We start from the raw sequence: 21245 nt of genomic DNA on the forward strand, positions 1-21245 counted from the left end.
TAATGATTGAAAACTGTATGTACCCATCATTTCTCATACTTGAGAAGCCCAGCAGCTGAAGCCCTTGTGCATAATGCAGAACTGTAAAATGTCCTTTGGTGCAGCTACATTCCAAGCACTTTGGGGTGAAATGATAATGAGATACTGAAAAGATAATAGTACAAGGAGACCAGAAGCAAGAGAAGGGGAGGAAGAAAGGGCAGGATTTCTGATAGGATAAAAGAGCTGCAGTTAATGCAATATAGATGGGAAAAGATGATTTAGTTCCCAAGGTGACTGGACTCTACCAGACCACAGGAGAATGATTAGGTGTTGGGGAAGAGAGTTATCTTCAAATTGACACCTGGATGATTTTAAACACAAGCAAAACAGAATGTGATAGACATTGTCAGTGATTTTGATGTCTCTTGAGAGGCTTGTTTCAGTGACACTGGAATAATTCTGTAAGCTCCCAGAGACTCTAGAGGCATAGGTTTCTGCTGCCAATGTCCCTTCAGCGTACGTCCGGATATCCCAAAAAGCATCTCTCATGTCTAAGGGTTAGCACGATTCACCAAACAGGATCCTGCTGTGTACTCCTGATCTGGCGATCTAGTTACAGGGTCCTTGTGGCCCTCCAATTTGAGGCTGATGGATGAAACGGCTGTTCACTCTTGCATCCAGAATTCACCAACAGAGAGTGCTCATGTGGCACATGGGAGTGCCTGGTCTCTCCCCAGCCAAGAGGATCTGATTCCTGCAGCTCCGGTTTCCCAAGTGAATACCATAATCCCTAAGCTAGCAGGTGTTCAGGGAGGAAGATTTCTCATCCCCTTTGATGAAACCTGGTGAGACCAGTGGTTGCCGAGGACACTTACCTTGTCACACCGGTACTCCCCAAACTTAACCCCTCGCACGATCTGTTGGTAAATGAGATTGGTGGCCACATTATCCTCGCTCGGGTTGTGCCAAGGAGTGAAGATCTCCTTCCTGAAGAAGAGCCGCCACGGCGCATTGCGCTCCTGCGCCCCCTGCTCTTTGGCGTACTGCTCGCACTGAGACACAGCATCCATCACATGGTCATTGCCGCTCCCCAGCGAGGACACCTAGTCAGGGCAGAGGGAAATGTGGCATTCACCATACTAAATGCTGACCTCTCTAGGTAGAGTTATCTATCTCTGAGTCACTCATCCAGACTTCCTTTCTAATCAAAATAAATCAAAGTATCTATGTCTACTAGCCAGCCAAGACTGAATAGGTCTACAGCATCGCTGGGTGAACTGTTTTGTTTTGAGCCCCAGTTTCCCAACCAGAATGAAAAGAGGGCATCGACGTGAACTAGCAAAGCCAACAGTCGCATTATAAAGTATTGTTAATTCATACTGTGCTTTCAAACGCTCTGTTTCAAAGTCATGGGCTTGGATCCAACCATGCTAAGCATCAGAGCAACCCAGAATAAACAGCCTGTCCTGTTAGAGAAGATGTAGCACCTGTGTCTTCTCACGGTGGCCTAAAGCACTGTGTCTCCTCAGAATGCACATCCCTGGATGAGTATCTCCTCATAAAAGACCAAGAAGACAGAGTATAAACCATTTTCTTCTCCACCCACAGGCAGAGGTGGCCACATGCAGAGGTGTGAATACACTTCATCCTCTTACACAGCAGCTCTAGGAATAATTCTGTTTCACTGGCTTGCAGCTGTCGTCTCACATGACAAAGTTTTATCCTAGGTATATTTTCCTTTATTTATGGAATTTTTAATGGAATTTCTGAAAAAAAGGTATGTTTTTAGGTTAAGTAAATCAAGTTAAATGCCAATGCAGGTATGGGACTTTGGATTTTAGCTTGTTTTGGAAGCTTAATTTCAACCACCAGCTTTACAATTAAATGTAGTTCCTCCCTTGCGTAAAAATCTAGGCTGTTATTTTTTTTTTTACTGAAAATTCAACTTGAAGTAGTTTGACTGAGAGTAAGAATGTAGCATCACGGAATAATGTAGATGGAAAGGCACTTCTGGAGGTTTCTGGTCCAGCCCACTGGTCAGAATAGGTCCTCCTTTGATCAGGTTGCTCTGTGCCTTCTGCTGTTAAATTCTGAATATCTCCAAGGAGGGAGATTTCACGGTGTCTCTGCAACCCTGCTCCAATGTTTGGCTACTCATATTGTGAAAACGATGCTGGCATCTGCACTGTAGAAATGTTCCTTCCTGACCTTGAAGCTGGTTGCTTGCTCAGAGCACGGGGTCCTTCTGCCCTCTGGAAGATACGTGACAGCAAGGAGAACCTCCCTCTTCTTTTATAGGGTTAGTCAGGAACCCAATTTAAGACATACCTTGTCAAAAAGTGCAATGTAAAGTGAAAAGCCAAATCGGTCCTTCAGGCTGATTTTGTCGGCCAAAGAATTACAGAGCTCTTTAGCGGTTGTTGCAGAGTCGGTCAATAGGGTTTTTGTTGTCCCATCCATAAATGTGACAGGCAGCATGATCGGTTTCTTGGATTTGGTTGCCTAATGGATTAAAGTCAAACTTTATAAAGGCATGTGCATTTCAGTCCCATTGAGACTCTTTACCTACACACTCTTCCACCCAACTGTGGTAACCATTTTCTAATTCCCGATTCCACTGAGTGGCTGCTTTTCAATACTACCATAACAAACTTCTCAACAGGATAATGTACAGTCAGCCACTGAAAGCACTTGGAAGTCCCAGATTTTTTATTTAATACATTCAGTCATCAAAGTGTCTAATCCAGTAAATCCAAGCATGCCCAGGAATGCTCCCAGGCACTGGAGCACAGTTGTCTATGCTAGTAAACCAGCATAGAAAATGAGCAATTATGGCACAGACTGTGCGTCTTCTAGCTATGGATTTCCCTGAACAAATCCCGGGGACCATTCCCAGTAGGCAGTTTGCCTGCAGGCACCTTCATCTGGAAGACAGTTTCCTAGCAAACATGGGGGCTTGCTCCGTGCCAGCTGGCCTCAATGCCCGAGAGCACTCTCGAACACATTTAATTTACAAGTATTGATGTAGCCAAAGGGATTGATCTTCAGCATACTCTGGAGCAAAGCCAGGATGCCTGAGGAATGCAATAGCTTGGAAATAACTGAAAATTCTTGAGAGAAATAAGCATTTTGTCACACGACTTTGTGTCCTGCCAGAGATGTGGTTCCCATGACAGTGAAAGGCTCAAACCCTGAGCCCCAGCTGGCTGCGGAGGGGATGGAGGGGCTCGTACCTGCAGCTCCAGCCAGCTGGGTGGCTGCGTCCTTGTCCCGTTGGCAAACGTCCGCCTCAGCCTCTCCTCGCAATAGGGAGCATAACCCGGGGGGCCTCCGTTGATGAAGTTCCTTAAATACTGTTGGCAGCAGGGAATGCATGGGTTAGACCATCAGCTCTAGAGGCAAAGCATTTGCAAAGGTTAAAAAGCAACGATTTATTGGAGAAAAGCCCTCTGGGACGGTCAACGGCAGTGATAACGCTCAAGCTCAGGATGTTCCTACACCACATGTCTGGAAGCTGAGAGTAGGACAGTCTGCACCTTTGCCTTGTCCTTATACTGTGCATTTCTGGCCTCGGTGCAGATAAAATACCAACCTAGAAAGAGCTTTGATCGAAGCTAGTGCAGACACTTTTCTGTTCCTGCTACTGCCGCCACTGATTTCTATCTCTGTATTTAAGGTTATATTACAAAATGTTATTGAGCGTTGGCCAAAAAGATGTGAGTGAATGAAAAAGACGTGTAAGAATGTAAAAGAACCACGGGAACTGTAGGCAAATGCCACTCAGAACACTTAGCTGCCAGTACAAAAGATCTTTCACAATTACTTTGAACAGATGTTCCTCTAGTCAGATTTTAAATTGCATTTTAGACGATCCTAAACCAGAATTTGAAGCCGTCCACTGCATGTTAAGAACACAACCACATTATTCTAGAGAAAATGAAATCACGGAATCAGGGAATCACGGAATCACGGAATCTTCAGAGTTGGAAGGGACCTCTAGAGATCATCTAGTCCAACTCCCCTGCTAGAGCAGGGTTGCCTAAAGCACATCCCTCAGGGCTGCATCCAGGCGGGTCTTGAAAATCCAGTGACTTCCACGATATGAAAGATAATACATTTAAAAATATTACATAAATATCTCGGCCAAAAAGGTAGCTAAGACTAATAGTTCTGTAAATCATATTCTTCAGAGAGACTTTATAGATAGATAAAGAGTTCTCTGAATGATAATGCGTAGCTGTTCCTGCAGTAACACAGACTGCTCTATAACACTGTCAGTCCATAAATAACATGGGTAGGGAGACAGATATCTCTATCGATTATAACATATAGAGATACTCTGAAATAAGTATGTAATACAGCCAGGTGACATGGACGGGAGCTGTTGCAAAAGATTGCAAGCAGCTGATGCTGCGTAAAAGTGTAGTTTTAATTATGCTGTTAATAATGAACTACGTAATTACATATTTTTTGTCTTTCTCCTTCCTTGTGACTGAACCTTCCCACCAAAGTCCATTATTAGTTGAAAGAAAGGTACAAAGAATAGTGGTGCTTATGTGCCTTGACCCCATGCTTAGCATATGATGCGATAAAGGTGTCTAATGGGATCCAAAGCGTGGCCTTCATCTTTGGGAGCAGGAAAACTTATGGAAGGCTGCCTCATTATCAGCTAAATCCTTCTCAAAATGTTCCATCATAACTGATGCTTCCGAACGTTGTGAAACAATTTCAAGGCACAACCATCTCCTGAAATTTCTTATCTTTTTTTTCCATAATATTGCTGGTATTAAAGTTAGAGCCTAGAAGTTTTAGGAGAAAAGTAACCAGGAGTTTGATACAACATTCACTGCATGGAAGAATATAGGAAAGAAATGCTGAGAGATATTTACCCTTGTATGCTTTTTCTTTTATTAAAATGGTGGATAATTACTGCTAAATGAGAGGTTAGGGCATCATTTGAAAAAAGCATGAGGTTAACAAAATTAAATCTAGCGAACAGGCTGATAGTTAATGCATGGCTACCATACATTCAACGGTAGCTATTGCATGCTTAAAGCAGTAATAGCAAATCAGATAGTAAATCACAGTAAATCAGATTTTGGCTGCCTACTAACTCCTGAAAACACGGTATTAGTAGATTAAGAGCCTGAGAGTAAGGTCTGGGACTGACATGGAGTTTACCTCCCAACCCAGAACAGACTGGACTAGGTGGCCTGGGTTAATGTAGCTTCAAAACAGAAGTGTTCACTGAACTCCAACAAACTTTCAATATTCCTCTCCTTTTCACAAAACAAAAAAAGTGAGTCTGAATGGGAACACACGAATTTGGGGGCCAGAGTTAACATTTCATCATGAGAATGCTTTATCTCAAAACGTAAGCTGGAAGGTGTCAGAGATATTCCCGTGGATAACTACAGTGGCCTCAGAGGAGCTCCAAGACATTGTCCAAGTCACCGCCTGTGTGTTGCTGTTTGCAAGGCTTGAAGGGTAACCACAGTGTGGGCTGCTGCAAGGGGTGTTCACACTCATACTGGATGAGCCTCGGTCACCACAGGGTCCCTATGGGGACAGAAACCTCTCTGGAAGGAGATTCAGAGTGGAACCCTGGCTTATGGCCTCAGCATTGCCCTCTAGAGGAGCCCAACTCTTTCCTTGTCCTGTAAAGAGGAGACAAGCATCTGAAATCAGACCGTGTGAATATCGCCTTTCATCTCCAACAGCCCCATTTGCCCAAGGTTCAATAGAGCTGATCTACTGCCCAGGATGAATAAGGGCAGAATCAGCATAAACCCTCTCCAAAGCTGTTGGGAATATTGCCACGTATTTCAGCATGGACCATAACTTTGGATCGAGGTCTGAGTCTTCGTAGCTACCCATAAATTATTTCTGAGAAGTGTTTCACTCACCTAAAATAATCTTCCACTATTAAAGATTTAAACCCACACAACCTCCTGTGGCATACTTTCTCAGCTCTCATTTCCAGACATAATTTAATTTTCTGCCACTTTGCCAGTGATTTATCTGCTTTATTAGATTTCGTACTGTCAAGGCCTGGGGATGAAGGAGGGATTTCTATTCTTGGCTTCAGCTCTTTCCGTGCTGAGGACTGAGTTCCTGATCTGATATCTGTGGAAATCAATGGAACATCTTTATCTCCAGCAGGCTTGGGAGCAGGTCCAGGCTCCAGCACTCAAAGATCTGAGAGGGACAAAGGAGGTCTTGTCATGTCATGGCCAAGCAAAGACACAGTGCTGAGTCTTCTGCCCAGCCAATCTCTTAGGCACGGGATTGACTTGAGCAATCCATTGGTGTTAATCAGACTCTAGGTGTGTAACTCATTTGGAAGGCAGGCTGTTCAAATCTAGGCAACAAAACAGAGACTTTGCCCAGGAAAGAAAAGAAAATCCTTAAGAACCACCTGATTTTCAAGTGTGTTAGCCTCTTAGCATCTCCCACCGACTTCAGTCCTGCTGATCCACCGTGCTTCTGAAGTTACATTACATGTCACCTCTCATGTGGCTATTTGGAGTTGGACGTTTTCAGTATGTATGACACGTGGTGGGGCAAGTTGTAGTATGCAGAAAGCAGTTATAAGCAAACATACTTCCAGGTAAATTAAACCCTTCCCTTTCTATGTACAATTTTTTATATTAAGTTATATTTTTAATTAGCTGTGTAGTACTATTCCTTGCCAATTTTGTGAGAGTACATGCCTCAGGTCATACTGTCAAAGCCAGTAGATTCTTGAATGAATGCATAGACCTCTGCATGTGAGAAACAGGGGAGAAATGTGGGCCATTCCAGGTGCCCAAATTCCACTTGCAGCCTCCCACAACCAAGTTTCCTGCCAGAAGTCACTTAATCACATCTTCATACATCTAAGTGCGGGAGGCATCATCTGAATTCATAGAATGGTTTGGGTTGGAAAGGACCTTTAAAGGCCACCTAGTCCAACCCCCCGGCCATGAGCAGGGACATCTTCATCTAGATCAGGTTGCTCAGAGCCCCGTCTAACCTGACCTGGAATGTTTCCAGGTCTGGGGCATCTCCCACCTCTCTGGGCAACCTGGGCCAGTGTTTCAACACCCTCAGTGTAAAAAATTTCTTTCTTATATCTAGTCTAAATCTTCCCTCTTTTAGTTTAAAACTATTAGCCCTTGTCCTATCGCAACAGACCCTGCTAAAAGTTTCATCCCCATCTTTCTTGTAGGCTCCTTTAAGTATTGAATGGCCGCAATAAAGTCTCCCTGGAGCCTTCTCTTCTCCAGGCTGAACCCCCTCGACTCTCTCAGCCTGTCCTCACAGCAGAGGGGCTCCAGCCCTCCCAGCATCTCCGGGGCCACCTCTGGCCCTGCTCCAACATGTCCATATCTTTCCTGTGCTGAGGCCCTGGGGCTGGATGCAATACTGCAGGTTGATTGGTTGTCTGCATTCCCTTAAGAGTCACAGGAAAGAGAGACACTTCTCAGGAGTGAGTCATATGATCCACTGAAGACATTGAGCTTGGGATCACATACACTTTTCTTTCTGATTAGGAACTTTATGTTACTTTATATTCCTGGGAAAGATAAAGACCAGGATTCCCTCTACTGTGAAACCCAAGAGAAAAGCTTGTCCCATGGATGGAAAAAATAATGTATTGGCAGATAATTCACAAGACAAATATCATCTACAATTTACCTTTACAAACTTCTCAGAAGGAGCAAAACATCCCACACAGAGGGACATCAGGATCCAGCCCCTGGCGTGGCTGCTTTTGGATGGGTTCTGGGTCAGCTGCTTGCAGATTTGACAGTAGATTTCATCCCTGGAATAGGAATTAAAACAAAACAAAACAAAACAAAACATTAGATTTAATGAGGTGTTGTTTTTCAACATACAGCCAGTCCCCATCTGCATGTGTTTGACAGTTAAAAGTCCATTTTAGAATCGCAAGGATATTAATTTAACTGCCCTAATGATGGTCACCCTGATCGTTGCACTGTCTCTAAAATGCCGTCCGTCACCAGCTGAGATTCCCCACAGCTGACTGACACTGCTTAGAGAAAAAGGGAAATAAAGGGGAGTCTTAAGGTTCAGGCAGCTGAATATCACCTCTAGATGATGGAGTCTACCCTGGTTTCTCATAAAGACTTCCCAGTGATACCAAGAGAGTCTCCTAAACTAATTTTCATAGAGGGCCATCCACTGGGAGTCTTCATTTGCTGGCTGTTCCTCTTGAGAGGACTGAACTTGCTTTCTGGAAGTGTTGGGATCAGCTCCAGCAGAGGTCAAGTCATGTACAGTCATGGGTATCTCAATTTGGGATTTAATGCCCACTTTTGACTTTAACCTTAGTTCTTTACATGCAAAATGAGGGACAACAGTACTTCCTTATCTACATGGGAGGCAACAAAAATGTTAGCCAACCTATTACACTGACAAACCCCACTGGAAACCCCACTGGACACTACCAGGTCTGCCTTCAGAGCAGACTTTGTGCAGAAAAGTAATGCTAGGGGTTTCATGGTGAACTGGGAGGGGCAAATGAAAATGAGAGAAGCTGGTCATCAGATGAGGATGCCCACCCTGTTCCTGGAGTGAGCAAGTAAAAGGGTGTAAGGGTGTGAGACTATGTAAGCAAGGACTGTTTATAACACACACACGCACATAAACGGGCTAAACCAAAAATGTGCAGTTGGCCGTACTTTGGCGTTTTCCAACTTTTTAATGCTTAATCTAGCAACTGAAATGAGGTTTTTTTCAGTAGTATGCCATTAAGAACGGTCACACAAACAACAGAGATCTAAACGGTCAAATAGAAAACAAAGGTTAGCGAACAACAGGAGTGAGCAGTAAAAAACCAATCCAGTAGTCACTAGCACTTTCCGAAGTGTTTGAGTCCTTCTGCGCGGTCCTTCCATCAGGCCTGGTATGGACAGTAAGAAACATGACCCAGCCCATACTATACAACACAAACAGAAAAATGATATAACGAGAGCTTTGTAAAGCTGCACGCAGTAGCAAAATCATTTGATTAGCTCAAGAATAGCTCAAAGAAGGAGGAATGAAAAGAATGGCATGTTCATGCCTTTGTCTTGATTTCTAACCTTAAGGCTGGCCTGAGGATGCCATTACCAATAATGAAATGGAGCTTCTCCAGGTTGGAGGTGGGTCGGTCTTCGAGCATGCTATTACCCTGGAGCGTAGACTCACCATCGTGAAGTCTCTTTGTCACCTGCCAACCAGACACATTGCTCTCTTTCAGTACAGCCAGTTAGTACGTCCCCCCCGCCTCCCCTCCACCCCATCCCAAATGTGTGGTGCTCCCCCAGGAGGACTCCTCCACCAGCCAGGAGGGGGCTCAGAAGTTCTTCAATCTAGCAGTTTAACAGCAATGGGAGGGTTTGACTTTGTTGGCTTTAACCACGTATGGTGAAGCTGAAAACAGTCCTGTTTAGTCACACTCCCACCTGCTCCATCTTTGCCCAGGCTTTCTACAATGACACCCTTGTATCCCAGCTCTGAGCTGGTCCTGCAGCTGGGAAAGGGCCACCAAGGATCTTTGGAATAACACCCGCTCTTTGCCAAGTAGGACCTCCCCCTTTAGCTCAGCCATATTAAAAAAACCCAAACCATTAAAACACTGGCAAAATGGACCCGCTCCCCATGCTAATGATGCAGCCAAAAGCGCATAAGCATGGTGCTGTTCGTGAGAACAGGGATGGCATTCATCTGCCTACCAACTCTCTGTCTCGGATAGTCAATCCAGTCTCCCTTTAGAGCCACTGGAGAAAGCCGGGCATTTCTAGAGTGAGTTCACTGGATTTGTAATCTGGATTGGGTCCCATTTCTCCCCACTGACCCTAAAGGAAGGAAGGTGACTATCTCAGAGAGCACTCTTCACACTCTCAAGCAGCTACAGCCAGGTGAGATGTTCCCTGCTCTGGAAGTGGACAAGGTAGTGTGTAAGATGCCTTTGCATTGCTTTCATCCCCGCCCCCCCAAAAAAAAAACCCCTCCAATTTATGGCTCCTCTCTTTTAGAATGGGATTTCCAAAAGCTCTCAGATAAGGCTAACTGCTCCCACAGGGATTTTTTTCTCTGACGCTGGAGAGGAGCAGAGGATGGGTAAGCGCTTTTGGAGACCCCCATCTCTGCTACCTACGCTATGGTGGAGGGCAGGAAACTAAAAGCAGGGATAACATTCAGACCATCACAGAGTGGTGGGAGGTATCGGCAGCTGGATGGAGGGCTGTGAAAGAGGGAAGGGAAGGTGCTGGATGGATGGAGAACGGGAGCCAAGGGGAGGCCGGCGTGAGGTGCAGAATGACTCAAGGAGACACGGGAAGCCAACCTTTCCCCTTAAACACTCCTTAAATCTTTCAGGCAGAGAGACAGGTAGCGCCAAACCCAGAGGAGGGCTGGTTCTATGTTGTCTAGGGAAAAGCAGAAGAGAGTCAGAGAGGGCTGCAGACAATCCAACGGCACTTGTGCTGCCAGGCGGCCAAGCGTCTCCTCTCACCTCCTCCGTCAGTTTGGATTTCTTCTTGAGTGTTAAGGAGACCAGTTTGTGCCGCACACTGTTCTTCTTGTGCCCGTCAATGTGAGTACTCTGCAAAGCAAGAGGCGTGGAGTGCAATGTGGTGAGGCTCTGCCCGAGTACATGCTCACCCTGCCTCCCCTGGGCTTCCGCAAAAGGCCATTAATCCTGGGCACAGAGTGAGATATTTCAGAGGCTGGTGGGAAACGCAAGTGTGGACCCATATTGCTGTGCCCCCCGATAACCTTGGTCTGACTCTGAATTTTGTAGACACTTTCTAACCAACGAGCCTCCCCCAGCTCAAAACTACCTATTGGGAACATCTGAAAAAAATTATGTTGAATAAATGCCCTTAATAATTTGCTTTACCTTTTGGTCAGCCCTGAAGATGTCATGCAGTTGGACTACATGATAGCTGTAGGTCCCTTCCAACTGACATACAATATTCTATTCTATTCTATTCTATTCTATTCCATTCCATTCCATTCCATTCCTAGAGAACAAGTGGCTGATTCAACTTATGTCCACCCAGTGCTGCTGTATCCCATTCAGGTTTGCTCCTGCATCGCAAATGAGAGGAGCAAGACCATGCTCTGAGATGAGCCATTTGCACAGCAAGTTCGTGAGCTGCAAGTTATCTAGCCAAGGATTCAGGGACAGGTTTCATCGCCGTTAACCAGCTCTGTGTTCTATCAGATTTCTCAGAAGAATAAATTTGATGTGAGACAGACCCAGGCACTGACTACATATCATTAAGTTATTGTTGGCTTTCTACTTTTATACCAACTTTATGCCACTGGTGGGATTACAATGGGCAATCACTTCACTTTTTGACCCAGTTACCCTCTCCCCATTTAAACAGCTTTGGAAAGACTGATTTTACACCAGATCAACACTTTGAGACCTGCAGCTGTGGTGATTTATATCCATTATAAAGCCAAGTTGGTACTGTAAACCTGGATTTGCGTATCATGATGCTCAGGGTCATCTCAGGCATCTCTCTGCACTATTGTGCACTCTGCAGAGCAGATGTAACCACAGACAAAAATGACAGCTTAAATTTTCCTTCTCTTCTGTACTACCTATGTCTCAGTTGGCCAAAGTATGCCTTTTTGTAATAAGCAAACAAGAAATGACAGGTAGAAGGAATGAAAGGTGATTCTTGCTGTATATTTTCATGGAATTACAATCCAGGTAAGGCTACTCTCCTTCTCAGGTAATTCACTGAAAGCGCTGAATGATATCACTCTCTCTAAAAATTCGGAGATTTGTTAATTTATCTCTGCAAATGCCGCAGGGGCTTATCCAGATGATACTACAGAAAACTTCTTGAAAATGCAACAGTGCCATCTAGAAAATCCCAATACTGGTTAATATCTTGTCCTATTAACTAAAGCCATTGCCAAAGATGAAAGCATATCAGCGCTATGGACAGTGGTTTATCCACAGCAATGTCTTATCTGGGAGGGGTCCTAAGACAAAGTCCTCCAGTGACATCCCAGAATGCACTGAGGATCCAATACGGATTCTTTTTTTGGATTTCCACAGCTTAATCACCTGGTAACTCTTTATTTCCTGCTCCAAGATTAAGGGCACATTTTAAATTTAGTCTATTCTGACCCAGGGCAGATCAAAAAGAAATCTCCAAATGAGAGATTGATGACACAGGACATCGCGCTCCCCCCATGTATTTCTGCCCTACAAGGAGGAGAAGAGACATCCAAGCCCCATGAGGACATCAGGGCACCTCCCTTACTGTCTTGCTGGGGGACATTCAGGTATCCCTGTGAAGAAGAAGGGACAGGATCAACACCTGACACACGGGCAATTGTCCCTTCATAGCATAACTGCAAATAAAGTCGACAAACTGATTGTCTGCAGCAAACCCCACAAGTAATTTCTTTCCAACGCATTTCAATATCCAACACCTAATAACAGCGTCTCTTTTATAGCCGCAGCAGTTACCTCTCCTTCTCCCTGCAGAGCCTGCAGTTCTTTCTTATAGGTCTTTTTCCCAAGAGTCTCATAGATTTTTGTCATCACTGGTATCTTCTCGCCACCATCACTCATGGCTGTGTGATATTTCGGCTCAGGGAGGTCTCCCATGAAACGGAGGACAGTGATCCATACAGCAAGTGCTGCCTATTTGAAAGGAAAGATTAACTCCATTAGCTCACACCAGGGCAGTGGCGGGGACGGTCAAGCCGTGCTGAATGCACCAGCATCACCACTGTGGTCTCCCTGTACGCCTGCAGGAGATAAAACACTTTCCTGCATCGCACATAACAGTCTTGCCCGCAGCATACATCCCATCCGAGCAAGCCAGGCAGGCCGGTGGCTGGGGATCACAAATTCAGGTTCTGTGTTCATACCATCATGAGTGCATTTGTGCACCCTACAAGGGGGTTTCTTCTTGGCTAGGAGATGCCAGCTTTATAGAGAGGCAGTGACTGGCTGCTCCTAACCCACTGCAGAGGGGAAGGAGAACGACAGTGAAGGCAAGTTCATGGCCAACATGATGTTCATTACAGCCATGCAAGTTCAGTAGGATTTTGCTCTTGTACTGCTGGCTATAGGAAAAGCATTTCTTCCCTGCTACCTCTGCACTGGTGCATATGACAAGGTAAGAAACAACTTTTCCAGCTGTACTTGCTCAATAATTTTCATTGTCCATGCCCTGAGCCCAGAGCACTTCATTAATTGTCTTAACACAAATATGAAGGTACAGAGATGAAGGTACAGACTCACCGCTACATCCCCCTAATGTTTGTTGTGTTACCAGTGCTCAAAGCACGCTGTCGGGACAGTGTCTACCGACGCATGTGCAAGAGATGAGGGCTGTGCTCTCCACCAAACCATGAGCACACCAATGTATCCTAAAGGGAAACGGCTGGTGCCCTTTGGGGGAAGGGTTCCCCAGGCTTGCTCCAACCCACCCTACCCTGCTTGAGTTTTTAAATCCCCTGCCTCACCAACTGGTCTCCTTCATCTTCATGGTACAAGAGAGGCTGCTTGAGAGGCCGGCGGATGTAGGTGTGTGTCGTCGTGCCCTGGAAATACGTGGCGGCAAACTTGGCAAATTTGTACTCTGAGAGATCTTCCTCCTCTTCCTCAGGGAGAGGCAATGCTGCATCCAGGTCCTCTTCCTCCAGCTCCTTCTGGGCTCGCTCAAGATCCTGACAGGGGAGGACATGTCAGGCACTCAGCATGGCTTTGGATACTGAACTACCCTTTCCCTTTGGGCCTGACTTTTTTGTCCATCTGATTTCCACCCAAAAGGAAAAGCCAGATGGAGGGAAGACCATGAAATATAACTCTGGAGCCCATGCAAAGCCCAAGTCCTGAAGGACATGCCTGTGCCCAGGAATGTCCCCAGAGCAGTAGGAGAAGCAACAAGCATGGTCCCACTCCTAGCGTGGGGAAAGGGTGTCCAAGAGCTAAATGCCATGAGCTGTGATGAACCACGAAGAAAAAGATCTCAAAGGCCAGAAGTCCTCAGTGATCTTATAGTGGTACTGCCACACAGGAGAGCCTGGTCTTGAAGGAAGCCTTCAGAGACCCCCTTGTAGATTGCCCCACTCTCCCCACAACAATTTAATGTGTTGCTAAAGCCTTTCATGTGATATGTAGGCTCGTGTATGCCTCCAGTACCTCAAAGCCATTGGGTGCCTGTCCTTCCTGTCCAGGCAGAGATGAAGTTGTCCCCAGGAATCCAAACATTTTGTCCACCATTTCTGAGTCATTCACTGGCTCGTTGCGAGCTTTCTCCATTTTTTCCAAAAGCTCTTTCTTCCGACGTGCTTCCTCCTTCTCCTTTACTTCTCTCTCTGCGTCTTCCCGCGCCAGCTGGGCCAGGCGTACCTGCAAGAGGACAAGTACAATGACTGAACTGCTCCCTCCAAAGAGTTGGCACTAAATTCTGCGGGACCTGGCTTCAGAAAGGGAGACCGCCCAGTGCTTGGGGCACTACACCAGTGTCACGACTTGGCCCAAATCACTGACAGGTCCATGCCTTAGTTTCCTAATTGCAGAAGGACAAAGCAATAGCGTTTTCTCCTTCCTTGCTGCCTGTTTAGGGGGTTTGGTCCATGCACAGAGATTCTCACTGACCTTATTTCTTTCTCTTATACAACCATGTATGTGCACACAGACACGGAGTGTCCCAGTTCCCCTTTATACAATAGCAAAAGCAAGTGAATAATAACCATAATCTCTGGCATTCCTGTGCAGCAGATCAGAAATTCTGGAGCAGCTTCAAACTAGTTGGAGCATAGAGTACTTTAGTGAATTAAATACAAACCGCTCAAGCAGGGTAGAAATCCCTTAGATATTTTTGGCATTTCCCCTCAAAGGAGCAAAACCAGTCCCTGGAAAACAGAGACGGAACCCCAGAAAGAGATCAGTCCCCATGTACCTGATGCTTCTTTTCTGCTTCCTCTTTGGCTTTCTTGGCACTCATCTCCTTTCGGAGTCGTTCCTCTTCTGCCAGCCGAAGTTTCTCTGCTTCCAGGCGTCGATGATACTGGGGGAATAAATGCAAGAGCCCTTCTGAATAGGCATCTACTTATTTTTGAAATTCTTTTTTGGTCTTTAAATACTGATCCCACGAGCACGTGACGCAGAAGCACTGTTGATTTCCCCTCTCCCCACCTCCGTTTCCCACGACCGACCTCTCCTCTGTGGTACTTACTTCCCCCCGCAGGCGCTTATACAGCCTTCGGGCGATCATGCCCCGGGCATAGGCCTGGACGGTGATGACAGCCCAGAGGCGGTGACGGAAAGCCCTACGGACCAGGTAGCCTCGGCATCGTGCCTGAAACTCGATGATCCGCCGGCGAGCCATGTGGTACTGCTTGTGGAGCTTGCGGGATCGGTAGAGGGCCTGCAGTCTCAGGAAGCCGATCCGCATCTGCAAGAGGGGGCAGGATGAAACCACCCCGCTGCCCAGGGGCTCGCCCATCCTAAGCAGATTTACATCGCTAATCTCCTTCTTGCATGGCTGTAAATAAGAGCCGCTGAAATCAGCCCCCACCAGGAACAAGCTTTTGGGAGAGAGGTTCTGCAAGAGGGGGGGAAAAATTAAGCCCTGCTGCTGCACTGATCCAAAGCCCAGGAAGGACAACAGCAGTTTCTTCCCCACTGAGTCCTACAGAGCTTCTGCCCTTGAGGGGCCTCATGAGGTCTGGCTGGTCATCTTAAGGTAGCCCTGAGGCTACCTGAGGCCATGACGGTTGCTCCCATGGAGGTCCAGCATCTGCAGACCTCCTGCCTGGCAGCCAAGGTACTGTTCCACGGCAGGAGGCAGCATCCTGACCAGCCTGGAAGTGGCTATTCCTACTAAGTCACAGTCTTGGAGGATGATATTGAGTCACTGTAGACTCCAACACACCTCCCAAATAATCCGCAGTTAGGTCAGAACCAGCTGGAACAGGGAGAGAAGAGGGCCATGGACCAGGTTGAGGAGAAACCCAAATACAAACCCACCTGAAGATGGAGTCTGTTTTTCAGAGGAAGCTGCTCTTGAGTTTTCAGTCACCTGGAAGCTAGGGGAAGACTTTTAAAACCCCAAGTGACCAGTTGGTGCAATGGACATCCAACTCAGGGGAAAAGGACAGCTAGAAGGTGGTCAGGTGGCCTCTTCAATGAGAAGGCAAAGAAGCAAGAGCAAACCTTCATTCATCACTCCAGCTGATAAAAGTCAACCCCACCCCCTTCTATACTCAGCGGGGCATTTTGAGCCAGGAAACTCTTACGTATGTCCCAGCTGAAAGAGGTAGGAAGGCAGAGGTGTGAGGAAGCACCCCCCTACTTACAGCACCGTAGTTCTTCCTGCAGTTATGTCCACGCCAGTATCTCTGAATCATCAGGACTGAATTTCTCACTTTCAGGAAATTGGACCTGCAAAGGCATTTCAATCACTTGCCTCTGCAGTTTGGCCGCGAGTCATCATCTCCTGGGCCTCATTCTTTGGAGATTTGAAACTGAGCAGCCAGGTGGAGTAAACCCTGCAAATTTTTTTTGCCTGAAAATGTCTCCTCCCCGAGCCCTCCTCGCTTCTATAAAAAGGTCTGTAGGGGTTCTCTCTGATAGGTCTCTGCAGGCTGATCCCATCAGGTTATGGGAATGGGCAGAGGAGGAGATGCTGGGATGGTCCCTTCCTCCCTTTTGCACCCTCCTCTCTCATCTGAAATATCCTCCCTGCCTTCCCTCCTCGCTTCAATCCCAGCCACCTAAGAATGGAACCAATCTCACCCAAATGATCAAGAGCAAATTTCAACAACACCACCTTCTCACCTCCCATCCTCCTTAGCCTGGCCTGATCCTGCATAGAGACACCTTGGGGACAATTGCTTTGGGAGGGCTTGGGGGGTCTCACCGGGATTACTGTGGTAAGGATTACTGAATTATTTGGCATGCGCCCCTTCTGCAAAACCTAAGGCACAACCTGAGTCACAGCCATGGATCGGAGAATCAAAAAGCACAAAGCCCCAAGAACTGTTCCTCCTCCGTGGCTGAAGCTTGACCTCAGCTGTGGCTTCCCCTTGCCTCTACAACTGTGCCATGAGCTCCCCATGGACTACCTGTCCTCCTCCCAAGTCTGTGGCAACTGCGTTACAAAGGGAAGAGTCCTGAACCCCTTGGGCTTTGGGAAGAGTAAGATTAGTCACAGTGGACAATGCAATGGCCCCACTGCAGTCTTGTGGGGATCCCCACAGTCTGGAGGCTTAGCATTGCGTTCAGCAGGCTCAGGGTCCCACTGCTGCATTGCCATAATAAATACCAGCTCCCCTGAAGACAGCAGTGAACAGGGACATGTTTGAGGAAGATAATGCAGTTTTCCTCTTGTTTCCTCTACTGTTTTCTTCCAATACTTGCTGCATGTGAGTGCCAACACATCAGCACTCCCCTCTCCCCAGCTGCAGGTAGGACAGGTCAGAGGAGCACTGCGTGATGCATCCCTCAGGAGCCACTTGCTGGGTGAAGCATCCCCCATAGCCCACCTCCTGTCTGGCAGTGGGGCTCACACCTACCTGTCTTTAAACCCACGGACCACCTTCTGGATGAGGATGACTTTGTCTGTGATGGCCTTGTCTCTCTCAATCTCCAGCAGCATGTCATGGTGGTCCTGAGGGAGGAAACAACACACCACCCATTTCTCAAGCTCTCCATCTGCTTGACATGTGGCAGGAAGGGTGGTACGAGGCCCAAAATAAATCCTTGGGACTTTTTACATCCTAAGTATCACCCCACCTACTCACTGGGGAAATCCTAACATAAACCCTAGTGACCTACTGCCTTCATTCCCAAATGAACCAGAGCATCCAGAAACTGCATATAGTCTGAAAACAACCAAATTATGTTTCCCTTCCATGCAGAGTCCCCTGCTAGTACCATCAGCCATGGGAGCAGTTCCTGTGAGCGTTGGAGGTTTGGAAACAAACTCCAGACTGCTTGGGTCACATTGGTCCCTCCAGCCAAGGCTGCAACACCTCCTACCCTAAGGACAAAACATCTCCCTGAAACACTGACTTTCCTTGCTCTGAGGCTTTCAGATGCACCAGTCCAAGCTTTCTGTTGATCTCTCCCATGGCGTTGGTAACTCGGCTTTCTTTCCCGGAGGCGGCATGCTGAGCCCTGCGGCGCTGGGTGCAGCAGAGGCAGCTCCATGCGTTTCCTGCTTTGCTCGACCTCACATGGCCCCTCGGGGCCTCCCGATTTCTCTGTTTCCTGCCCTGACAGCTGTGAGATCTTGATAACAGGCTTTGGAAAGAGCGACGAGTGGGAACAGCTTCCAGGGAGGCGATGGGGGTGTTCACAGTGGCGAAGAGGTTGGGGGTGAATTTAGATGTAAGTGGTCAGGGTTTACCGCTGAGACTTTTGCTCAAGAGGAGCCTTTGCTTCCAGTCTGGTTTCTGGCCAGCTCAGCCTCTCGTCTCCCTGGAGCAATGCAGGAGCGGGTTTGTAAGGACAGATGAGTGCAAGCAGGGCTGAAGGAAACCTGCAACGTTGGGCTGCTCCCTGAAAGCTGGGCCAACGCAGAGAGGGAGGCTGTGGGCACGTCTGGGCTTGTGCGAGAACGTGGAGAAAGTAAAGTGAGCCCGTTAGCTCTCGGTCCCTCTCTCTGCAGGGCTTTGCATGGACATCCCTCCTGCTGCCGTGCTTTTTGGGTGAAGGTGGGAGATGTGGTCAAGTGGCTCAGCGCAGGAGGGAAAAGGTCGTGTGCTGTATGTGTGCTGCATCCGTATGGGTACGTGCATGCATCAGTGCTGGCGAAGTGTCAGGGCTTCCTCCTGCCCACCGCTTCCTAAACCAGCCCCAAATATCCTGCCTTGGCCCAGGTTCTACCCACTGCCATGCCAGCCCAGAGACCATGGGGAAGGGTCATGTCTGGCCATGAAAAGGGGATGGTAGGAGACCCCTTCACAGGCAAGGGTCCCAGGTGGCAGGGGGGATGCGGAGAACCACCCACCTTCAGGAATATCTTTGTCTTGCCAATCTGCCAGTCATCATCCTTCCCGAGCACCGCTTCGGCAATGCGCTGGCACGTCCCACGCAGGTCGCCCTGGTGGAAGAGGGGGTGGGATTCACCAGGACCAGCCTCACCCATTGCTCTTCCCAAACCCAACGAAGACCCTTTCTGGTCCCAGTTCCAGCAGTTTTCTGCTAATGAGGTTCCCGGGCCTTTACTGTCATCACATTTAAGGTGAGCGAGAGGGATAGGCTGAATATGGCCCCTTGAGTGCTGAGCTCCCTGTCCCTGCCAGCCCCGTAACCATTTTTGCTTTGCTTGGAAATCTCAGAGCACTGCTGTAACACCTGGGGATCAAATGCTGCGTAATTGCTTGTGGAGAAGATACACATCCCATAAATGTCTCCGGAGAGCCCACCAGAGAGCAAATGTTACACATGGAAGAAGACGCTCACCTGCTTGTATGCTGGCTTCACCCCAGGCATGAGAACCCGGTACCGGTCCACGAACTCCACAAATGTGTAGCGGATGGGGTAGCCAGCCCGGCGGATCCGGATGGTCTCCATCATCCCCGAGTACCTCAGCTGACGGACGCACAGCTCCCGATCAAACAGCTGGGGAGGTTACGGGACACGGTGGTTTGATTGCACATCTTGGCCTGGATTGGCCATGAGAGAGTGGGGACTCCGAATTGTGTGGGGCAACCAAGTCAAGCCCAAATCCTTCACTTGGTGGACCCAAGGACACAGGACTGTTGGCTGTCATGGGCCTGATCCTATGAACTGCTGAGTGTGTTTCACTCACTCCATTTCTTTAATTTCCACTTGCAAGACTGGATGTGCCCTACACATTACACAAAGGACTGAAGGGAGAACTGGAGAGAAGAGTGCAATGGTGAACATCACCTTGCGAAAACAGGCAGCAATGCTGCATCTACAAGGGTCAAACTGTACAGTCCCCCTTGCAATAACCACTCATGGTCATTAACTTCTGACCACTGCTCGGAGCTTTACTGGCATGGTCAGAGCACTCCTGTACGGGCAGGGAAGTACTGTTTTGCAGAAGACCATATCAGCAAAGGCTCAGACACTCAAAGGTCTTAGGGTACCTACACCAGTTGATCTTAAGGATAGGTGACACCCCAAAGTTACATAAAGGAAGAGTGCAGCCTTGGAGATGCCGAGGCTCTGAGATAAGCCTGTTATCATCAAACCAGCCTGTAAGCAGGAGGACACCTGAGGAGCTTAAAATGTCAGAACTGAGACCAGCTGAGGGTTTTAGGGAAAGGACAAATCTCAGACCAGTGTCCATGTCTGCTCCTGACAAGCCATGGACAACTTCAAGGCCAGACAGCAGACTTAGGTAATGCAGTCTTTGCAGATGTTTGCTAAGAAACCTGGCTGCTCTCCCTTGTTTTGGGCACCTCTGGGTGAATAGCGAGTGTTGGTGCTAGATGGGCAGATCTGCTGAAGGGAGGTTCAAGAAAATCCCTGCTGCTGGCTCAGCGTTTTAGCATGTTGAGGAGGATCCTGGAGCTCCTGAGTGCACCCTCTTGCAGCCTGATGTCGTTTGCTGGGTGCATCCAAAAAAGTGTTCAACACAAGTGTAAAATAAAGGCAGACGTGGTGTGTTGCTGGCACACCCCAGAAAGTTGGGGCAGTAAACCCCAGCCTGGGCCAAAGAATTACCACCAGGGTGTTACTCTTCTGCCCTCCCTTCAGTTGTCTAAAATGTGAGCACCTGTGCACGTACAGATGTGAGCATCTAAAATTGGAGTCACCTAGGCTTTCCCTGAAGTGTGGGAGGAGAGATGGGTATGTACCTGTATCTCAGTTATCCCTGTATCTCAGTTATCGCTGTATCTCAGATGCACCTCCTGGGACAGGTGGATCTGCCCTGTGGATACATCCATCTCCCCATCCTTGGAGAGAGCTTTTTGACTAGCTTGTAGCAGCCACTTAACCATGAAAAGGCTGGAGTGATGTAAGACAGATCCTGATCGCAGGAGAAGACAACAGATGAATGAGGAGAAGGCAGAAAGTAGCACCATCCAGATTTGGTCTCAATCTGTCCTTATCTACAGTGGGTATTGGGGAGTGGGGACAAGAAAGGCACAGAGGAAAGAGATGTGTGTTCCTCTCTGCCCCCCAGCCATGAAGCAGAAGGGTAGGTGAGCAGTTGTGGGTTGTAAACAACCCTCAAGGGTCTGTCGGGTTAGGTCATTGCACATATGGGAAACGGTGAGCTTCCTGGCATCAAGGTCTGACGAGG

The 21245-nt window shown here is 47.7% G+C and overlaps 1 protein-coding gene across 3 annotated transcripts in view; it reads right to left on the reverse strand.

Annotated features, from left to right (window-relative positions):
• MYO7A (myosin VIIA) overlaps positions 1 to 21245 on the reverse strand; it is an 88351-nt gene that overhangs the window by 17539 nt on the left and 49567 nt on the right. For all 3 annotated transcript variants that reach the window (XM_054187872.1, XM_054187873.1, XM_054187875.1), the window contains 15 exons: positions 19430 to 19588; positions 18975 to 19067; positions 17536 to 17630; positions 16318 to 16402; positions 15195 to 15413; positions 14919 to 15026; positions 14156 to 14365; positions 13477 to 13680; positions 12470 to 12646; positions 10487 to 10576; positions 9072 to 9199; positions 7663 to 7789; positions 3216 to 3335; positions 2311 to 2484; positions 858 to 1085 (listed from right to left, as the gene is read on the reverse strand). In XM_054187872.1, the coding sequence (XP_054043847.1) occupies positions 858 to 1085; positions 2311 to 2484; positions 3216 to 3335; positions 7663 to 7789; positions 9072 to 9199; positions 10487 to 10576; positions 12470 to 12646; positions 13477 to 13680; positions 14156 to 14365; positions 14919 to 15026; positions 15195 to 15413; positions 16318 to 16402; positions 17536 to 17630; positions 18975 to 19067; positions 19430 to 19588 (2217 nt within the window). The remainder of the gene's footprint in view (positions 1 to 857; positions 1086 to 2310; positions 2485 to 3215; positions 3336 to 7662; positions 7790 to 9071; positions 9200 to 10486; positions 10577 to 12469; positions 12647 to 13476; positions 13681 to 14155; positions 14366 to 14918; positions 15027 to 15194; positions 15414 to 16317; positions 16403 to 17535; positions 17631 to 18974; positions 19068 to 19429; positions 19589 to 21245) is intronic.

This window comes from Rissa tridactyla, chromosome 1 (genome assembly GCF_028500815.1).
Source record: "Rissa tridactyla isolate bRisTri1 chromosome 1, bRisTri1.patW.cur.20221130, whole genome shotgun sequence".
Lineage (NCBI taxonomy): Eukaryota > Metazoa > Chordata > Aves > Charadriiformes > Laridae > Rissa > Rissa tridactyla.